This window comes from Lepisma saccharinum, chromosome 25 (assembly GCF_977018435.1).
Source record: "Lepisma saccharinum chromosome 25, izLepSacc3.1, whole genome shotgun sequence".
NCBI classification, from domain to species: Eukaryota; Metazoa; Arthropoda; class Insecta; order Zygentoma; family Lepismatidae; genus Lepisma; species Lepisma saccharinum.
The window spans coordinates 35,482,899-35,506,829 of record NC_139253.1 but is presented as its reverse complement, the minus strand read 5'-3'; the positions used below and the strand labels follow the sequence as shown (position 1 = coordinate 35,506,829).

Genomic DNA, 23,931 nt, shown 5'->3' with positions numbered 1-23,931 from the left:
CCTGAATTGAAAATCATTGCTTAAAAGCATGTAATTAATTTGTATGCAAGAAAAAATCTCTTAGCTTGATATTTTATGACTGAATAGTTACTGCAGTAAAATAAGAAAGTTTACACGGAATCATTAAGCTTTGTCACAGAAATGATTTGGTGTATTCCATTATTAATATTAGAAAATCTGTATTACGATCTTTACTATATTACATGACAATATTTTATAACTAGTGCATCTGTATTGTGTTTAGAACAAGTGGAATCGATCTTAAGCACATAACATTACAATGGAACTTGACATGTATGGTGATAATCATCATTCCTTTTGAAACTGTCTTCATTTCGAAAACTATCTACTTTTGCATTTTAAAATGCAAAATATTTTATTCAGAATTATTGCTAATCAAGCTGTCTTTAAATAAAATCTTGCATAACAATCACATCGTGTGTTTTATTATTCATTATAATTTAAATATTGTCACAGATTCTGATTGGCATTACTTCTAATAATATAAACAAGAATAATTTTAATGTAAAAATGCTCGTGCGATTGTATGTGCAAACGCCTCACTTTATTTTTATTCCTTTCCTGTGTCCGTACATAAATATTCATTTCTGTGGAACTGGCACAGTGGTTCGGATCCGACTTTAAATTGTACGCCCAGTCCTGATTAGGCTATCTGTGCATAAACTGGACTTAAAACAACAATAATTCAATTAAATATTCATATTTGTAGTTTAAACGTCGATGGTCCACTTTTTTGTTTAAAATGTGATTAACATGATAAAATTATGTTGGTTAATGTTTCAAGCGTAATGAGTTTCTTCTACAAATTCAAATTATGAGGCATTTCCAGGTAAATTAAAATCCATGACGTTAAGGACCAAGGCCTGCAAAACCTCTTTTGCTCGCTGGGTGACGTGTCGTCAGGGTATCTAGTCTAATCGTCGCTCTTTCCGGCTTTCATGATTAAAGTCTGCTATTATTGCTTCCAAGTAGCCCACAATTGTCTTCATGATGCGGGTCAACACCGAAATTTTGCCCCCTCGTTTCACCCGGGAATCGACCATAGGACCACTCGCATCAAAGGCGAGAGCGCTAACACAACTAGGTTAGATTAGGTTTCAGCGTTAAAAGTATCGATCGTTAATAACTGAAGAGCAAACTGAATGGTTAGAATGGTTAGAGCTCTCATCTTTGACGGGAGCGTGCTCGAGTTTAGAGAGCACGAAAACAGCGGCGATGGGATTCGAAGTGCTTACCAAAAGTCAACCAATGAAAAGCAACTTCGCAGCCTTTACCCCTCAAATATACAGGGTGTCCCAAAAGGTATTTTACAACTTCAATGTTATATAACGAGACTTGTAATTCACTTAGAGAAACGAAGTAAGTTTTATGTGATGCACTAACTCAAAACGTTTTGTTGTGTTAGGTAATGAATAACTCCCTTGTCTTTCCAGGTGGCAGGAGAAACATAATTTGAGAAATGGAGCACAGAAAAAGGCACAGTGTGTGGCTTGGTTTATTGAAACCAAGGAAGACACCCAAGTCCAGAGAAATTTCAGAACGCGATACGGGAAACCACCATCCTCTCGGCCATCCATAAGAAAATTGTACAGCAACTTCAGGCAGACAGGCAGTGTGTATTTGAAGCACTGTGTAGGCAGGCCAAGAACAAGTGAAGAAGATACGGAAATAATTCGACAGACTTTCCAGCGTTCACCGCAGAAGTCTATTCGGAAGGCATCGCAGGAGCTTCAAATCCCTCGGACGACAGTACACAGGGTACTCTCTGGACTTGGGTGTCTGACTTGGTTTCAATAAACCAAGCCACACACTGCGCCTTTTCCTGTGCAGACTCCATTTCTCAAATTGTATTGCTATTGCCACCTGGAAAGACAAGGAAGTTATTCATTACCTAACAGAACAAAACGTTTTGAGTTAGTGCATCACATAAAACTTACTTTGTTTCTCTAAGTGAATTACAAGTCTTGTTATATGACATTAAAGTTTTAAAGTACCTTTTGGGACACCCTGTATATTGTGTCACGAACTTTATACTCTCTCCCGGCGATCTGTGGAGCAAGGCCGCGCATAACGGTAGAGAAGGGAAGAAAGCAAGTTGCGGAGCAACAGTACGCGCTACTGCTAACGGTTGGTAGCTGCAGCCGTATTTTCCTCTTCATGCAATCCCTTCCCTTCTCACGCGTTTATTGGTCGAGCCGTCTCGAGTCTCTACTTGCGCAGAGGTTTGTTTTCGTTCGCTTGCTCTAGAGAGCCCTGAGATATAGTCTTACTTATAACTATGGAAATAAAATGTCCGTTACACTGAAGTGAGGGCAGATATAGAAACATTAAAGCTTGATTAATTTTGACCAATCACTGTCGGCAATAATCGCTAGGCTAATGCCACCGTTTTCTGATTTAAAAAATGTAGGAAAATTTTTTGGTGTGACTTATTTTTAAATCTTCATCTTACTTTGAGAAGACTGGTGACCAAAACACAACAACTGCTTCAGTCCATGCCACGGAGATCCACTGGTATCCATAAAATGCACGAGACACGATATACATTATTGATGCATCCCGAAGAAGCATATTTCTTCCATCTAAAGGACACCCACTGTCAGTCTATAATGTGTTCGTCTGCTCAAAGATACTCCCACTCCTTGACATATGTGATCCTGGCTCCGACACAACGCCACATGAATCATTCATATGTACAAGGGAGAAGACAAAAAACAGATAGTAAGTAAACATCCGATTCTTGCTGTATCACAAACTGAAAAGAGTTACGCTGTATTGATCATTCATGAAAGTTGATATTCTTTTCCATTGGCAGCCTGCCCCCGTAGCGGACTAGTTAGCACATCGTGGTCTCGGGTTCGAATCCCGGCCCGGGGGATGGATGTTTATGAGTGTCCATTCATCAATTTCATCATATCACTCATCACCATCTTCGCAAAGTAGCCAAAATGGCACAAAAAGCGAAGTAAAATAAAGCCAATCAATCAATCTTTTCCACTGGCATTAAGATCTAAAAAAAGTTCAGGAATTTTATGTGAACATTTATATAAATTTTAAACTCGTGTTCAACTCCAGTTTCCTTCGTATTTCGAAGAAAGTTGTAAAAGTATTGTAGTGCACGAAATATTATAAATTTCCAATGGACTTTGAATTATTCTGGCAAGACAGTTACACAGTTACGGAAAACTTGCCAGACGTGCTCACCTATTCTTTTACTAAAAACTCAGTAAACCTAGCCAGTCCTAGAACCAAGGCGAGTGTTATATTTCATCAGGAGGTATAAAATTTCAGCATAGACGCTATACTTTGGTTGAGTATAACCTTGATTACACAGTGTGTCTAAAAAGTAATTCCGGGATTTCAAATACGAGTGAGTATATTATTTTTGTTGCAGCATATGTGTTATTTTGAGCTTAATCGTGAAGCGAAAAGCAATTTTTACGTTACGTCACAAATTCAACACCAGATAGCAGCAACGTCACATATCTGTACAGGTTTTTAAGCTGTTCATAGAAGTCGTGCAACCGATTCCCAGGAAAATGTCTAGCCAGAACAGGTCTCATTCTTTCGGCACCGCTACGTTCCGATTTAGCGCCAGTGGATATTTTTTTAAGGGCTATGTAAAAAGACATTGTGTATGAAGAAAAAGTCACCTGACTACCTTCGCCAAAGAATATCCACATTCATAGAAGAAATTGCCATAGATATGCTTACCGAGTGTGAACTGAAGTGTTTTGAATGTAATAAAGGTAATGAAACTTTGAACATTGCAATTCCATAAAATACGTTACATACACGCATGATTCAGAAAGTAATAAAATAACTTGAATTTGAAACACAGAACTTTTTTGGTCACTCTGAACTTTCTTGATGTAATGCAAATGGTGTTACTAACTTCAGGTGAAATTTCATTGCCTTATTTTCTTATGCACTCTTTTGGATGAATTCTTAGTAAAATTTGTGCAACTTTCTTAAAAAAATGTTTTAAGGAATAATTTGCCGCGCGTAACAAATTTTCTTTTGATGTTGTTAAAAAAGCTAGAAGAATCTTGAGCAGTGCCAGGTAACAAATTACCAAGTGCAATGCAATATATCCAGCGCCTTTTGGAGAATATGTTGAAAATGCTGGCGAGCAAGTCAATGAATGTTAGTTTCATACCACTGCATCCTCACATGTAGTATCATGTTTTTGAAACAGAGTGTTGGTTGTATTTTTGGGTCACCTTCTATATATACAGGGTGAGTCTGTAACTTGGTAACTGATAATAAACTGCACACGCTATGAACCTGATTTAACTAAAATAAATCATGATACGAGTTTTGAACTATGTAGAGCAGTAATAGAGGGACGGTACAACGAGGAATATGTTTTTAAAACATTGAATGAAAAAGGGGGTCGAGGAATATCTTACATTATTTCACTGGTCTCTTAATTTGAGACAACGTTTGAAGGAAATATATATTTTTCGTTTGGTGCACGATGTTTGAATGACCCTCAAAACTCTTTGTTCTCATTCACATAACTGTAATTTTGTCACGGCCTAAGAAGCATTTGTAAATTAATAGACATGAAAATAGAAAAAAAAATATATATATTATCCTTATCGGATATAGAGAAAATAGTTTGTTACGAATTTAAATTGCAATTAAACCTAAAATAGATTTTTCAGGTGCCACTGCGAATACGGGAGCACATCCGAAAAAAAATATATATTTCTTTTTAAATGAAGAGTCCTCTCCAAAAAGGTGACACTTGATTGCAATTTCCATTTAAAATATTTCAGGAATACCTCGGGCATCCTCCCAGTCAGGCACGATGGATTTAAAAATACAACATATTGATTGATTGGTGGATTTTACTTTGCTTTTCTGTTACCTTTAGCTGGGAAGAGTGGTGATAAGACGAAACTGATGAAGGGGCAATCACAAACACACATGAAGAGAACAACGCAAAGAGGATTGTACTGGCTGTGCGTCCAGGTGCCCGAGCGTCGTTAGTCTGCAAAATGCAATTTAGAGAGGAAGTTCTACGTAGAAGAGAGGTTGACATTTAGGTATCTGCCGAAAAATCATCCCTTATCCTCTAAAATACCCTATGTGCTTTCGTGTCATAAGGTAGAAACACTTTTGCTGTCTATTCTGAGTTTCGGAATACATTATGCTGTTACAGGTTACACAGTTAAATAGGAAAACGTTTTAAGGCACTTATTCGAAAACAGGGAACGAAATCAAAGAATGTTTCCAACGGAAGTGGTTTGAAATTAAGAGAAGTATCAAATAAGGAGATATCTGATGTACATTTCGATTTAAAATTTTTTGACGTCCTCTCGCAATACCCTTCTCTAATAGGACACTTCATACGTTCAAAATATTGTCTTCAGACTCGTGTTGTGAATATTTTGCAGTTGATAGGGTATGCAATGAATTATGAGTGAAATTATTTCACGGTTAAGAAGTTACATGCAGTCTTCCTTGCATGCCCTCAAAACAGTATAGAAATTATTCACAGGTACATTGGAGACCTTGACCTACTAAGTAGATATAAGATTAGTAGTCTATCTCAAGAGATCAAGGTTCTTCAAGTACCGTAGCACCTTGGAGTAAGGTAAATATATATTCAGCTCAATTTAATTTTATGATTTCCAAGAATTTTGCAAACAGAAAACTAATCATAATCGTTTTTATAATATTTTTCTTCAAAATCTACTTTCTTCATATGCTAGTTTTATCATGGCTGTCTCAATTTAGCAGATGATAACCATCAACGTTTAGATTAATTATAAAAGTCGCATTAAGTTCTTCTGTATAAACAGTATCCATGGCAACATATAGCTATGAAAAATTCATTATCAAAGCGTTCTACCATGGACTGAAATTCTTCTTTCATTTGCTCGCAAAAAGTACATTCTGAAAACAAGATGTTTCAACTATGTAGGGGCCACTATGACATATGCATATGGCCTATATAGCTGGAAAATCATTTATATATTTGGTTTCAAAATGATTTATTGTTAGAAATTAATATAATCAAAATTCATGTCAGAATGTGATTCGACAATGTATAAATTAAGCTGGTTAGTTGAGACATTGCCGCTCCATGAACCTGAAATGTTGTAAGTTATACTGATACATATAAAAAATAGCAAGACTAAACACTAATCAATGAATCATAAGAAATATATCAGAGAATACAATTTTCTCACTTACCAGTGATATTTTCAAAAGAAGGAACAGGAACTGGAGGTGCTGAAAGAAGAGAGAAGAAGTGTTCTTTAATTCTACTCATTTGGATAAGTTACACAAAATAATAAACATTTTCGGAACACTTTGAATCAAGTTACATATTTAGTTTTTAAAGAATTAAAATACCAGTATTATTTTATTTTTAATTTTTAATGTTTAAATTCATTGGAATTACTTGTGTAGTATTACGAACTAAATTAAACTGTGAACAGCTTATCATTATATTCTACTTCAACTAACATAAATTCCATACGAAACAATTATAAAATAACATTTCTGATATTATACATTAGTTTTGTGATTAATAAGTCCAGGGTTTAATTTCTGACGAAAACACTGGTTCATATTCCTCTTAAATTGTTGGTCGATATTGTGAATCTCTGTGCAAAGAATAACATAATTTGAGTCTTGACTCTTGAATTAAGGAAGACGTGAAAGTAGTTCACAGTAATTTTTTACACATTAGGAATTCCACATAAGTTTTTGTTGTCTCCTGCAGTAAACTCAACAGATACTGAAGCAAGATAGTATAAACAAATAAGCAGCACACAGTAGAAAAGTTCTTAACACGCACTGAAATCAGTAGAACCGAGACCGGCCTGTTCGTATGCAACCCAAACAAGTGTTGCGTGTAGGTGGTTGCATAACTAACAGGTTATTATTTTCCCCAATTCGAGCGCGACGACTTTAGTTAGGAATTGCATATTTTTGTGATATGAAATTCACTTAACAAAATCTGAAGCAAGAACGTTGCAGTGCAAAATTTCTACTTTTTAAATTTTCTCACCTTCAAGTAAACTGAAAATATGCTATAAGAAGTCAATTTCTTGGATTCCTTCTCAATCGTTTTTTCATTTATTTTCTACTTAATCTTAGATGTTAAGATCAGTAAATTGAACGGGAACGTACCCTTCACTGCATCACAAGGGAATTTCAGTCTCACGACTAATTATTGGACACTAATCTTGGCCAACAGCCTATATATAGGATCATCTCTAGCATTTATATGGCACGTGCATGCCTCCAACAATTCAGAAACATGTGTCACTTGATTGGTTAGTCACGTGGTTCGTTGAAAGGACCGAGTAGATCAGCTGTTACATTAGACCTTGCTATGTTGCGTCCGTCATATGCTTTCAAGCATTTGCTACATGGAAGCTATTTGAAGGATGTTGACGCATTCACATCGGGAATAAAGTACATACGATGACCTTCCACGGTCAAAAGTTTAAGGCTTACTTAGAACCGCACTACGTTCACAGGAAAATAACATTTTCCCTAAGTCGTACCATAATACCGTTAGGACAAATTTAGTATTGTTTCCCTAGCGCACGATTCAAGTTGTAGCCACATGTATTTCAGCAAATAAACACCCTGTCATGAATACGCAGTTGAGCAAAACTTTTTGGTTTCGAATCTTACATTGAGTGTATGGAGGCCACAAACAACAACGTAAGAATGTCACCTTCGTTACCTTCACTACTATGTATTAACCATCTCTTAGACCGCTCTGAACTTTTCTTTTACTTCTCACACCTCTGAACCCTTCTCCATACCTCTCAATTGAGGTTCTGGCTACATGATGTCAAGGTCACAACGACTTGCCTTTGTTTGTTCAAATCTAATTCAATTATATTTTCGATTTTGGGATGTTTCAAATGGCTCATTACTCATTTTCAATTTCAGCAAAATATTTCATATTACTTTCAACTCCTGCTCTTCTGACAAGATACAAATGCAGACATATTGAGAATTTTGAATTTTTTTAAAAATAAAGAAGCCTTTGTTGCAATTATTTACCAATTTTCTTCCTCTTTGCGTAAATTACTTTACGTTTCTGCTTTAAAATAGTCTTTTATAACCATGTCAAATCACGATTAACGCTTCAGAAATTGAAAATAGTAAAGCAACTAGTTCCCAGTACAAAATCAAAACAGCTGTTTGACAGACCCCCCAGAAGTAGTTGTGTAATATATCAACGTTCATAGTAGTTAAGGGTTAACACAATGTATTAAATACACCAAGATGCACAGAATAATCCAACTATATGGAATAATTAAGAAAGTCAAACAAAAATATCAAATACAGTTGATTTAATTATGATTCAAATTCTAGTGTTTATAATATATTGGTTCATGTATTGGCAAACTTTTATATCCAAATAAAATATACGTGTATTTACTACTGGTTTGTTGACGCTTTCAACAGGCGGTAGCTTGCTACTAATTCGTTGTGTGAGAACAAGAAGGACGTAACTCACATTTACAGGAGAGATGAAATAATGTATTCTTAGTAATACGTATGCCTGACTCTTAAAAAGAGTCAATAAATTAGAGATACGTGAATCCACCTTACTGCTAAAGATTAGAAGTGGAGATATGTCGACCTGACTCCAATTAGAGATCTTCAGAGTTTATTTTTTAAATAAAACTGAAAACCACATTTTTGGAGTTAAGTTCCTCTGGTTCACATACAACGATTTATACCTTATTATAATATTACTAATAACATGCCATTTTCATTGAATATAGAATATTTTTAAAGCTTATCGACAATTGAGGAGGTCTATGGAAATTGGGCATATAAGTACTATATGCCGTTTTTCCGGAGAACAGTTTATTTGATGTCCAGAAGTGTGAAGAAGAAATGCTGAAAATTTGAACACGATACGTCAAACACAGAGGTTGGTACACCTGTTTGTTTGCGCGCTTGCGGAGTTGATTTTCTGTTGGAGAAGCTCGTTACTTGAGTTCCTAGACGTTAACAACATCGTGGAGTGTGGAAGCGGTGGCGAAAATAGTGAATTTGCTGGTAAGAAAACATATATTCAGCGGAAAAATAAGAAAAGGGAAGAAAAAAAACCTACATATACTTTCATTTCATGTCATTTATTTTCTGGCAGAATTATTTTCAAATCAAGGAAGAAAAGAAAATACAAGACTATAAGCAGTATAAGGTGTATTTTCGTACATTCAAATACATATCGTTACTTCTTACTCTTACCCAGGTTTTTTACGTTTCATAATGTGTGTATGGAAAAAGGGCACATAACATGTTTCTTCCAGCACGTAATTATAAACTCTACTTCTAACGTACCAAGCAAATATACATATATATTCCTTTAGAAGAGACCAAATATATTTGTCAATTAATTGTGTCCTTCTACTATGCTTCAGTCTCTTTCAGTTCAACAATGAAAACTTTCTGGACGATTTTCTGAAAATGCCATTTTCTCGTATATGCCCTTTTTCCATAGACCGCCTCAATTATGATGTATGTTTGGAGCAATAACAAGAGTTATCCTATAGCTCTTAACTGCCCTCGCAGCACTCAGAATGCACGGTGGTCATTATATGCCACAGGACGACAAAGAATATGAATGTAATTACTCTGAAAATATGAACGAAGCTAGCATACATGTTTATTTACAAATTAACGAAACCAAATGCACCTGTGCGAGAGCAACCACAAAATTATAAGAGAACGTTCAGGTTGGCAAAATATCCTGTCCGCAATCCGGAACACCTGCAGCGTATTTCCGTTTCCAGGGTAGCAATGAGAGAGAGTGTGCCGGGGGATAAACGAGTGGATGATGTTCACACGAAGCATTCTCTGGGGAGAAGTTAAGCTGGCGGTCAACTTGTCTTCTCTGCAACCCAACCACATTGCAGAGGACCTGACTTCCTCACAAAGTAAAACTTAACGCTCAGCTTGAAATGAAAAAAAGTTATTGTGGAACCATTAACATAAGCATGAAGAGAATTGAAACGAAGAAATGCCTTCGTGATGAAATTATAAATTCAACGTAAAAGCAACAAAAATCTACTGCCACAGAAAAAATTGTTCTCTTGAACCCCACTGATAATTGGGGTTCGCAAGATGATGTTAAACGCCATTAAAGAGATAGTGCATAAATATTTAAAATATTCTAATCTAATGAGATTACTAGTGTTGTTACTTATTACATTATGTTACTGGACAATGATAGATATGTTAAGCAATATGAGAACATTTGCACATGTACCAGTCATAATACTGGTAACTAATAAAGTGGCTGATAAAATTGATTCTAATTTGAAGATTTCAAGTGTTTTATTAAATAATGCTCTTGCTTGTTTGATTAATTGATTTGGTTAATTTTACTTCGCTTTTCTGCCACTTTTGGCTAATCGCGAAGATGGAGATGAGTGATGATATTATGAAATTGATGAAGGGACACCAACAAAGAACACCCATGGCCAGGACTGGATTCGAACCTGGGACCCCTGGCGTCGTAACGCAAGAAGAAGAATGCTCTTGTAAAAATTCATTATTTCCTGTATTATTGACATATGTAAAACCATATGTTGTATATTTTGCTTCTGAACCAACTTATAGCAAGACAGTGTCTACTCTCACTAACCAACAGAAGCCTGATTAACTATACATTTTTTACAAGAAACACCCCAAAAAAAGCTTTTAGCAAGAAGACAATGCATTGTTTTGCTGTTTTATGTAAAAAATGCGCCTATCATATAAACCAACCGCTGAGAAAGTATTTGCCAGAAACTGAATCTACATTTAAGGTATTGTTACAGATTTCGTCTTTACGGATGACAAGTTATTATGATTGACAAGGGATAGTTTCACTAGGCGGAACATTCTATGTGAAACCGAATATTGATATACAGTAACCCCCGAGTTACGTAAGTAATGCGTTCCGTAAAACTTTACGTAACTTGAATTTTACGTAAGTCGAAGAAACTGCAATATTTATCATCATTATATGTATGTACACACACACACACACACACACACACACACACACACACACACACACACACACATATATATATATATATATATATATACACACGTATGTATATTATTTACACGGTATTATTTTTCTAGTGAAATTCTAGCCTGATTTGATATATCACATCACCCCACTTCCTTTTAAATTTTTGTGTTGAATTCGATATGGCGGTCAACAATATGCCGGACCTGCGCTTGATAGACACAGCTAGGGATCTCCCTGTGCCTAACCCATTTCTTTCATGACCAGGATAACTCCTTTACATTTTGTAGGGAGTTAAGGGACATTTGACCCGTCATAGTTCATGTAATGAGGTTTTTATCAGTCACATAGTTACACATATTATTTTGTATCTTCTGATCCCATTGCAGTCCCAGAATGATGTTTTGATATGTTTTAGAATATGGCATGAGGGACGAAATATATTTTTTTCACGATTTTTGGTGATGACATGTTTTGAGATATTCAAGGTCAAAGTCAAGGTCACGTGACAAAATTATATTTTTATCCAAAGGTAGGCTTGTTATATATATCACTGGAAAGCTTGTTAAATTCCCTGTACAATAAGCTTTATTTGAGCTTCCTAGGCGAAATAGGGGCGGAGTTACAGCACATGTAGTATAGCTAAGCGGGCTCAAAAAGGGCAATTTCAGCTAACTTTGACCTTGAATAATTTAACAATTACAAGACGCACGAGACTCATAATTTTCATAGTTACTAAGTTCCATGCATAGTTTCAACTCCCCAAATTTCATGAAAATCGGAGATGGTCAGGTTGGGGGCTGTGTCGATTTGGCATGGAATGACTATGGGAGTTATATGAAACTATTTCATTATAACAATAGCAACTATTGTTTATCATTTTAGCGAACCAGCAAACGATTATTTTTGAAAAACACTTGTAGCTCTAGAGCCAGGATAATCAAGTTTAGTATTCGGTAAAGCCGCCCCCTGTGGCGGAGTAGTTAGCACATCGCGCTACAACTCCAGGGGTCCCAGGTTCGAATGCTAGCCTGGGCGTAGATGTTTGTGAGTGTTCATTCACCGATTTCATCATATCATCACTCATCCCCATCTTCGTAAATTAGCCAAAAGTGGCACAAAAAGCGAAGTAAAATAAAGCAAATCTGATTTTGAGTTTGATTTGCTTTATTTTACTTCGCTTTTTGTGCCACTTTTGGCTAATTTACGAAGATGGGGATGAGTGATGATATGATGAAATCGGTGAATGAACACTCACAAACATCTACGCCCAGGCCGGGATTCGAACCCGGGACCCCTAGCATCGTACGCGCGATGTGCTAACCACTCCGCCACGCGGGCCAGGAATAAAGCAAATCAATCAATGTATTCGGTAAAGATATGACAAGGCGATTCTTGATGAATACTAATAGAAAATTACCATGAGGAACATTTTTTTCAAGGAAGGAAAGTTTCCTCGGTTGTATATAAATTTGCAAATATAGAGATTGAGAAAGAAAGTACAGAATGGGGAAATTTTCCTAGCCTCCTCCTTTAATCCTCAAGGTATTTGAGACATTGTTTACCGGTAGGGAAAGATGTTTATTAGGAAATGAAGTTTAAAATGCAGAATGTCTGGTTACTCATCAATCACAGAGTTTCACCACAATGCATTGACAGAGCGCCGTTCTCTATGTAGAAAGAATCTGTATGAACTCATCTTTACAAGGACAAAGGATTGTACGATATCATTTACCCTACGATGTAGGGTTAGGAATGTACACACCATGTGATGCATTGACTTATTATGAAAAACTGAATATGCTGACCAAGGCAGAAATTTATTTTATTATAAAACATACTAAACTTAACGTTTCAACCTTCTAGCAAGGTCTTCCTTCAGTAGTAGCAGAGAAGATGAGAAAAAAGTCATATGTACATCTTTCTCCAATCCATACCAAGTATTGCAATACACCAAGTACAAATGTAACAAAGTACAAAACAGGACGATATATATACGATGTAGGGTTAGGAATGTACACACCATGTGATGAATTGACTTATTATGAAAAACTGAATATGCTGACCAAGGCAGAAATTTATTTTATTATAAAACATACTAAACTTAACGTTTCAACCTTCTAGCAAGGTCTTCCTTCAGTAGTAGCAGAGAAGATGAGAAAAAAAGTCATATGTACATCTTTCTCCAATCCATACCAAGTATTGCAATACACCAAGTACAAATGTAACAAAGTACAAAACAGGACGATATATACACACAAAAATTACTCCCCTCCAGACTATTATAAAGTTGTTCTGGAACATTCTAGCAGGTGGCTTTCCCTTGTCAACTGTAGTTTCACCTGAAAGGCTAAACTTTTTCTTTCATCTGGAATGTGGTTGGACTCTTTATCTAACGCTATTTTTCCTTCATTCTTCTTCTCTCCTCTTTCTCTCTTGTCCTTTCCACTCTTTCTAACACCTTCTTCAATTCTTTGTTTATGTTCAGTCCCCCATTCCAGTTCATTGTGTCTTCTTCACCTTTCTTCTCTATTTCCTTGGCCGCCTTCCATTTTCTCACTAGCATTCTCTTCTCCCTTCCTATCTGCTTAGCCTCATCCTACTCTATGTCATGTCCTGTTTCTCTCGTGTGTTTAACTATCGCATTTCCTCTCTCTTTTAAGTCGTACATCATTTCTATGTTTTTTCAACCTGTCTTTCAGCGTCTTTTTCGTTTCTCCTATGAACACACTGACATTCTTTACATTTCACTTCGTAGATAATCCCTTCCTCTTCTCTGTTTTCCTTTTTCTTGACTAATTATGTTTCGTTTTTGAGTATGAGTCATGATAGGGTGAAATTGATGAAGGAACGTTCACAAAGAACACCCATACCAAGGTCGAACCCTGGACCCTTAGCTTCGTAGCGCACTGTACTAACCACTCCGCTATGGATGTCAGTGATACTGAAGTAGACTCTATGAGCAGATGGTTTCAGAAGAAGGGAAAATTATATTTTGCTAGGGTTAAATTTGTTACAGGTTTGTTGTAAGAACGAGTTGCCCTTTAGGAGAAGCACGTTGAATAATTTCTTTCTCAATTTACTTAGCTAAATTATTTCCATGCCAAGGGGGGAATCTATTACCAATCCTTCGTAAATTGTTTACTTTGTTCGACAGAAGATAAGACGCAACTAGCCTCAAACAAGTTTTGGGACACACGTTCAACATTCTCTACAAGTTCCGAAGAGAAAAATGGGAAATGCAGGATTGAATCTTGCAAAGGAAAAAAAAATCGCTCGTGCCTTTGAACCAAGGGATCCATTCTTTGAAGACCAGGACGAACTGCATGAAAAGAATTGTCTTTCGCAGGCAGCTCGAACGACAATAGCACTGACGAGGACCATGGCGCTTCCCGTGAATAGACAAGAGTCTAATTTCGTCTCCGACTGAATGAGATCAGACTCGATTCCTTCCTCAGATCCTTCCAATTACCAAGGAGACCGTCACGGGGTAACGTATTGGAATTGCAGCCTCTGGCATTAATCCACACCAACTTCGCCATTCTCCAACGCACGTTGGGAATACCTAGAGGTGTTTCCTTAAAGATTTACCACGTCAAACGCCTTTCATTGCCCTCTCGTACAAAGACGAAGGGGAAGCAAGTAATTGGTGGATGAAAACAAAGGCCGTATTTTATCTCCTCTCCACTCGCTTTTTTTCACTCCAGGTTCCGAATTGAGAGTCTTTCGACAAAAGAGTTACCGTAGGTCCATCTGCAGCAGACAGACGAGATTAGATCTCAGCGAAGCCAATTTTACATCAAAAGGAAAATTCGTTTTGTTTTTCCTGTCTTTCATCCTTCGTAGCAACGAAGGAAGAATAAGAATGGCTTCCGTAAAGGTGAATTCGGACGCAATTTTCGCGTGCAAGATTAATTTGGTGAGGGAAGCGACTTTAACTTACAACAAACAACAATTTTGCAGGATGCTATGGCACTGTTGTGCCTGTAATTATCTTGAGTGCTTTTCGAAGTTGTTCTACATCAGAATGCAAAAGTAAATCTTTTAACAAGAAAGTAATTTATTATCCAATTAAACTTTCCATTCAGGTATGAAGCAAAATTAACATACTGTACATAATAAAGATCTATGTTATAATTAGATCTATTTAAATTAGAATTCTGAAATTTGATGTTGTACGTCATTTTCAGATCCAAACAAAATATCCTCTACAGAATTATATGTATATTATTATAAATATGTACTAATTATAATATTTTGCTGTATCAAATCACATTTAATCTGACCTAATAAAGACACGACTACCACAATGATCAGGAAAATAATTGATCCTATCGCTTGTTGACATCGAACTATTTAAAGTTATGTATTATCTATTCATTACAACTCATAATTTTAGTGTATATTTGTAACAACACTACTGATTAGTGAATGAATACTTAAAATTGCACCTTCAACAGTGCAGCGACCATTACAAAGAGAAGAATGAAATCGCAACCGATAACTATATACCCCCCCCCCCCCACAAAAAATATGCAATTGCGAAATATAATTCACAGAAAGGTTGACCGAGTACTATTGAGTTAAGTTCCAGAAACATGAAACAATTCATGTGCAGTTAAGATATTTATAATTACAAATCTGTATTGTATTATTTGTCGCATCTAAATGTTTAAATATAGGGTTGATGCATTTTGCTCATTATGAATTATATTAAAATATACTTGATCAACCAAAAAATCAGAATGAAGAATTGCACTGAAAAATATATTGGATATATGATGCTCGAACTAAAACTAGATAAAAAATAAAATTAAATGACTAGACAAGGACGAAGTTTGCTGAAGTTGCGTTTCTTTTTTTTAAAAAAAACGATCAGGAAATTACTTCAACCATTTATCGATTTGGCAGAATTAAATTTTGAATATATGTAAAACATATAAAAGCCAGAAAATGATTTAAGAATATGAATTACTTGCGAGAAGGTGCGTTCTATATTTAGTCAGAATAATAATGCTCACAGTATAGTAAATGATACAGTTTTTACCTGTGGTATAGTTATAGTGAAAAGAACAGGCTAGAAAGTATTAACAAAAATGTCGAATGTTGCAATATAGGTTTGGTGTGACAAACAGTCTAGTGTACGAAGTGGTCGTCTGAAATCAAATTTACTTAATATACCTTAAACATAAATAAAATTATTGTTGAAGATATTTCTTGATTTTACACAGAAAATCGAAAGTTTGTAAGTAAGAAAGCAATGCGAATGATCCGTCTTTTAGCCTTCAGATTTAACATTACTGTGCCTGTCACCGCGAACAATCAGACAACAAAACAGGTCTATTTTTCTTAGCGTTTCTTTTTATACCTCTTTCACCACACAAACTTCTTTCTTCTTGATTTCATCTTTAATGTAGTCTTCTCTCTGTGACAGCTTTTCAGCCTCCAGGGAATCTGTCAATTAGCAGATGTGATGGCACTCAAACGTCATTTCCGCGATTCGTCCCCGTAAAATTTTACCAGTGGACGCAATTTACCGGAAAAATGTCTTCGGGTACAAGCTCGGAAAGATCAGCAATCGGTGTTGGAGAGGACGAAAAGGCCTCGTTTGTCTAGATCACTTCAGAAGTTGTCAAAGTCGTCCCTTGGTATTTTGGCAAGAAACTCTACCCGTCTAGATTGAAGGAGATATAATTTTCATGGTCTACCGACCAGTAATAAGGTTTCCATTAGGAGGAGCGAAAAGTTCTTGATCTCTGCTTCACGGAGCTAGAAGCCATTACTGCGAGGATGGAGCTCATCTTTCCCTGTTTACATTTTCATCGTCTGGTGACGGCTTTGAAGAGGCTAGCTACCCAGACAAGCAAGTTGAGCGAAGGAAAATTGATTACCACAAATTGTCTTACAATGCTTTTATACGAGGGCTATCCAGAAAGTCACTCACGTTTCGGCGGTGTGCCGCTAGGGCGGGGAAAGCGCTGTCATTTTGTGCAGGGACTTCCGCCCGTTCATTGCGCATTCAGCTGTGGACGTGTGAAGTTCGTGTCGCTTCTGCTCTGTTCATAATACATTGTTAACATGAGTGCTCCGATTGAAAATCTCGCCAGTTGTGAAGTGAGGTCGGTCATACGATTTTTGTTGGCGAAAGACACTAAACTCGTATATGTGAATGCACTAGTTCCGTATGTCAGAAACGATTATATAATGGATGAATATGAGTAGCATAAGGAAGTTGGAGACATGTTTACGGCACCACATAAAATACGAACACATCTATAGGACAGGTGTACTAACGTGAATGGGAATATTAAAATGGCCGGAGGGAGAGCCCATGAAAGCCTTTATAATTTTTTCTTGTAACACTTTCATGGAGAGTTAAACAAGCTTGACATTTTTGCAACACATATTCTGTAAGGGTCTACCAGTATTAAATAGATAGAACTAAAGTAGCGTGCAAATTAATCCGAACAAGATGCATACTTTTCCAGGTATACAATAAGCTTAAAATACGTTGCAGTTTTAAGCTTTAGTTTCACTTTCTTTAAAAAAATAACTGCACATTCTCTCGCGATAATGCCCTGTGTTATGAACAGCGCTCCATTTTTACTCAATAGCTTCTTGAAAAGGTTTTCTCGGGCAATCAGCCAGGTGATTTCCGGAAAGGCTTCCGAGCTTTCGAGAGCTAAAGTCACTCTCATCTTCAGGGTTCAGGAAGTTGTGTTTTCCAACCGGACCTAGCAAAATGTCATACATCTCAAAAAGTCAATGAGTTCTTTGATCATAACAATGTACAAGTACTCCCCTGGCCAGGAAACTCGCCTGACTTAAATCCAATTGAAAATGTATGGTCTATCTGCAAAAGAAGAATGTCAAAAGTGGATTGTTCAACCAAGGAGAAAATGCTTTGTACCCTTGTTAACGTGTGGTACCATGATGAAGAAATTAAAAACGTTTGTAAAAATTTAGTGTCATCCATGCCTAAACGTGTCAATGATGTGATAACAAACAAGGGAGGTCACAAAGTACTAAGGGTATTTCTAAATACATGTATAGTTATGTATATTGCAGCAATTGCATTAAATGACAAAATGTATATCTTGTTCGGATTAATTTGCACGCTACTGTAGATGACGTTTGGGTACATTTTGCACCCTTCAATATGTACGGGTAAAATCCTTACCTGAGAGTTGAAAAAGGGGTGTAAGAAGCCCCTTCAGAAAGGTAAAAGGGCAAGTTTGTAAAGGGACCTGAACAGAACAAACAAAAATTTAAACTTTGACTCTTTAAACTTTTCTCAAAAAATAAAAACATTAGTTAAAACACTGTCGTCATCTCACAACAGAGATGATAAACAGTGGGAAGATTAAAAGTCTATCTGAGGAAAACAAAATCTGCACACTCAATAAGAATGATACTAGCATATTCAGACATAAAAATTAAAGACCCCCCTGCACTATATTCAACACTTAACCGAGCACTTAAAATAGAATTTCAGACGCGGCACATGGGAGGTCCAGCCCTTGCAGTAAGTGACCATGAGTGAGACGGCTATATCCAATGCACATCTGAGTGAGAATGACTTCTTCTCGACGGGAGGAAATATTTGGGGTTATGAGTGCAGTCGACACTTATGCAACAACAACTGTTGCACTGCAAAAGTACACTTACTTCCCACAAAGTGTTGCCACTGTTAGAGTTTGCTGGAGTGGTAAGCTTGCATAGGGATATTGAAGAAAACATTACGTGTGGACCAGGCTGTAGGTCTACTTCATGCACAGATAGGGTAGGGTAATTGAGACAGGACCTACGGTTTAAGGTAGAATCGAAATGTTTTGGCTGCAGCACTCACGCTAAGACAAGAACTGCATGGTTAAATTGTTCCATCTAAGTGTCTTATTTTAAGGACAAGATCGAGTAGCGGTTTGACAGGAATTTCCCGAACGCTTCAACCGAACACGTGCTATCTACGTCAGAGCTTAGTGTTGATTCTAAATCCGCCGCGCGAGTAAGCTGTGTTTTGTGGAGCCAAGCAACAACAATTTTTTGTCCCCAGCGTCCTCCACCATTAAGAGCAGGACATCGAAAGCTTTATCGGGGCCATTCATTGCTGCACCTGCCCCATTCTTTCAACCACGCCCGTGTCGCTCATGGAGGAGAATCAACCCAGGGTGAATAAATCGGGTAGGAAAATATTCTGCCGCGGCTAATCTCCAAGAGAAGAAGGCGAACCCTTCACCTGTTCGCGAGCATTAATGTCGCTGACGGGAGCTTTTGTTTCCCGTCCCAGCTATTAACATTACTCGGGCACGAGAGGCGACATCGGCGATCTTGAAATTTCATTCGGATCTCCACAAAGCAAAACATCAGCGCAGAAGAATTGTGTTTTGTTTCCCGTCGCTGCCTTTGAGAGATTCATTAACGACTGTCTTTTGTTTCCTCGCGGGAACAGCTGTTCTTGTGCCCAGGAGGGTACTTTGAGATGCTGGAACTTTATGCAGATTAGTTAAGACTGCTTCCTTCAAAGAGGTACAAGGTTGGTCCGAAATGTCTGCAGAAGCTGTCTGCACTAGCGAGTTATGTCATTCATTTCCGCTACAATGAACATAGTAGTTCACGTAGAGTACAATACATGTTATATCCGGTAAACTTCTATCACCAACACAGTAATTAAGTATTCGTGATATCATTTAAATTTGATTTTCCATAGTTCACCGTTGGAATCCTAGGATTGCAAATAAGGTTTCCGATCGATTTAGTTTATTTAACGTCGCATTTCTGTCACTTTTGGTTAATCGTGGCGATGGGGATGAATGACGATAAGATTAAGTAGATGAACGGGCATTCACAAACACATATTCACAACACAACGTAAGCCTGGTTGCGGGTCCAGGCGCCAGAGCCTCGCTGGCCTGAAAGAGAGCAGTTGCCGGGGTGTACTACGTAGAAGCGAGGTTGACATTTACAAGTATTGCATTTGCTTATTTCAGGAATTCATATAAAAAAAGGTAAAGTCCTCCCCTGTGCATAACACCACGCCATGAAGGCGTATAGGGGGTGTGGGGGTAACGCCCCACACTTTCTTGATCCGGTCGTGAGGCTATCTACTTCTAAAGGTTAGAGGAACGATGAATTGATCCGATATGCTAAACACTTTATCATAGTGTTACTCCCATGCACAATTTCATAAAATCAGATATGTTAAAAATTTGGTTTGAGAAGTTTAATACTGAAGAGATTTCATGAAGTATATTTATAAATTAAATTGTCAAATGTACATAACTTTATGATGTAAACGTTGATTCGCCAATCGTGATTATTCGATCCAATGTACTAACCTGTATGTAACGAACAAATGGCAGTGTATATAAAATTTTTATTAACTCGATGTTGAAAGATTTGTTAAATTAAAAGGAATATGTCAGACCACTATGAAAAATTTACAAAACTCAACTTATGTATATTAAGATTTGTTTTGTTTTCATGTAACAGAAAATTGTATGTCATAAAATAACAAAAGGCAGGGGTTCGAGTATATACGAGATACCCCGGTATTTTGAGGGGTTTTGAGTCTAATTTTACCTACACACTCCTGGTTCTAGGCAGAACTGTTGGGATTCTCAACACTATTAAAACTCTAACTACAGACATTAAGCTTTATTATACATCCAAATTTAAACCACTTTAAGTAACCAAGCTCCAGTTCTCGTGATTCTGTCATCTGGATGTATTCAACCTTTTGGAAGCAATAAAAGTTTGCCGTAAAATTTATCCAGTGGTTAGACTTCCGTTTACTGGTGCTGAGCAAAAGCTGCAGGGAACGTATGAAATTTTGGCTTTTCATATATTAACTGCAAATAATACTCAAACAGCCACATAACTTTAACCAATGACTTATTGGTACAATAGAGGTTTAGATGTAAACTGCATTACAAAAATCAGAACTCTTATCAATCCATAAATTCAAACGAATGGTGTTGATAATATCAACAGTCAAAACTCGAACTTAGCATGCCACAACAATTAGCTGGACATCAATGTTTTAATTTAAAAAGGTTTCATTTTAGTATTGGCATATTTTAAAGCGAAAAGATGAGTAGGGTGAAAAAATGTTCATGCTCGTGGAAGGGTTTGTCAAACTACATGGCGTACTGCTTGTTGGAATACAAACAAGGTTAGCAGGAAGGGTTAATGTGTATTTTAACGTGTTGGTTTTTTGCAGAGGGAATACGCTGAACGAGTCGGCGACACCGACATATGGAACTACCTGAACTTGTTCCAGCCACAATACACAAGAAATTATCCCGCTTTCCTAAGCGTGAAATAGGAGACATGCACGCCACTCCGGGGCACACATTGTTTTCCCAGTGTTTTCCAACAGCGAAAACAAACATCACTTTCACAGATCTGAGCCCCGCACTCCCAGTTTCCGACATTTCCTCCCGCAGATCTCTTCCATTTTCCCGTCACGTTGAAGAACTGCACGGACAAGAGGACGACACGGAATATTCCATCAACGTAGCCTCGATATGTTTCTGATTGTAATCCACGCGTGAATGGGCTTAAGCCCGCGGCTCAGGGTTTAGCAGAGGAGCTGTCCAAATGAACGCCAGCGCTGAATGATGCTCTGACGCGGATCCTCGCAACAAAGGACATCCAAATAACAATGCGACTGGAGATGATACTCTTTTACCTGCAGGCAGTCACTTCAACTGCTTCAGTGCTGGAATGGCGCTATGTTCTATTCTCCGTTGCAGGAACGTTTTGGCACCATTTTGACAAGAGCACAGCACAGCGCCTCTTGTGTCAGCTAAGCAAAGCAGAAAGCTCTTGAAGGAGATACATAAACATACAAATGTAAACAATTTACAGCCTAATCATTCTCAACAATAACGTTGCGTCCCTCATTTCATGAACAGAACCCAACGGAATGAATGAATGAGTTATAAATTGCAGTAGACCTAATAAAATATAAATATGCTGTTTTTTGGTGAGTACTCTGTATTTGTATTCTTGGTTATTTAGATCGCTTTTGTGCCACTTTTGGCTAATCGCGACGATGAGGATGAGCGATAATTAGATGAAATTGATGAAGGGATACCCACAAAGAACATACATACCCAGGACGAGACTCGAACCCGGGAACTTCGGTGATGAGATTGAAAGTAGACCACTTGACGCGCTCGGTAACCTGTGAGCACTCCAGCCTCACGCAAATTCTCTTATATAGCTAATCTTACGTATCCAGGAGAAATTATCACAAATTTCAAGATCAAAAATCCTTCTCTATTAAAATACTGTTATAGTATCTGAAATAATTCCACAGTTCTTAACATTTGCTTTTGAGTTCAGGGTCTGAACCTACAGTCTGAACTTCAAACTACAGGAACTATAGTTTGAGAATTGCAATGTTATATTGGAACATCGACCACAATTTTTTTTCTGATTTTTTTTTCACTTTTCTGCCTATTGGGTATAACGCGGCTATGAGGAGGAATGATGAAATCATTGATGGAACAAACACAATGATATATCAATGCGTTCGGAGCTGGAACGATGTCCACGTAATGTGAAAGTTTATATGGTGACACCCTGTACAAAGTATATACAGGGAGATGATCGGTTATGATCCAGTTTTTAATGAGATTGTGTTGCAAATAAACTATACACAATTTTCACCCATTATTTTCAACTTGAATGCAACAGATTTCATCCGCAGAACGTAAGCATCTCCCGATTTAGAAAATCTGTTGTTGGGAAGCTCCTTGGAGACAACATTAGAAGCTTAACAGACATTATCCACGGAAAGCGAGGGTTAGCCACCGCTCGAACGATCTCCCCCCCTTCATCCCAGACTTCGAATTCCAGCGCCTGACGCATAAGAGAAGGGAGGATTGGAGAAGGGAAACGGAGCATTCGTCCAATCCATCACCCTGTCGGCCCAGCCGGGCCATAATAAAACTCCGAGGTCGGGTTTTCCCCTCTTTTTTTCCCGCCCGCCACCTGAATAACAATCACATCAGGAGGGATGATCCTCCGAGGTTAAAAATGGCAACTTGGTGTCTGAATTTGCCGTCGCCGGGAAATCTCAATGCATATTGTTATCGGGTATCCGAGGGAGATCCCCTCCGTATCTCGCCTTTGTGATCGGAATTTCAAAACGTTCTCTCTTCTGGAGAACGGGTCGTGGTCTTCTCTTGAAAGTTTTTTCCTTTCCCGCCGTTTAGATTCGTCCTCACAAGGTGTGGTGCAATTTTAAGAGACTCTGCATCAGCGCGGGGGGATTTTCAAATTTCCTCTCGAACCGAAAGCTTCTTCCGTGTTCCCTAACCGTTAAATAATAATAATAATAATAATAATAATAATAATAATAATAAAATCGTCTTTATTAAAGCGGACGTGTTTCGGCCTTTAGGGCCGTTCTTACAACAGACCCTTGTCTGGGAGATCAATACAATATACAATGGAATAAACGGTATATATAAATTGGAAAAAAATAAAAACATGAAAATGATTACAAATCAATACAAATAAGAACAATATATATATATATATATATATATATATATATATATATATATATATATATATATACACACGCATATGTGTATATATAATGAAAATAGGTTTACCTATAAATTATTGAACATAGGTATCTAATGTTTGTTTCTTTTGTATTAAGTGCACAATTATATATTAAGTAATCTGGAACGATGAATAATATAATAATAATAATAATAATAATAATGATGATGATGAAGTGAAATAAAATAATTAAATTATAAGATTTATATGCACACAGTTGCTAAATGTTAGTGAGTATTTTATGAGCTATTTCTCGCTATATTGAAGGAGTTAGGCGAGTGTAAGACGACGGAACTTGTGTTCGAGGC

At 37.2% G+C, this 23,931-nt stretch overlaps 1 protein-coding gene across 1 annotated transcript in view; it reads right to left on the bottom strand.

Annotated features, from left to right (window-relative positions):
- The window catches only part of Alk (Anaplastic lymphoma kinase), a 714,232-nt gene that overhangs the window by 132,087 nt on the left and 558,214 nt on the right, over positions 1–23,931 (bottom strand). Inside the window, exon 12 of the mRNA XM_083111550.1 lies at positions 6,229–6,267. Within this exon, the coding sequence (XP_082967676.1) occupies positions 6,229–6,267 (39 nt within the window). The remainder of the gene's footprint in view (positions 1–6,228; positions 6,268–23,931) is intronic.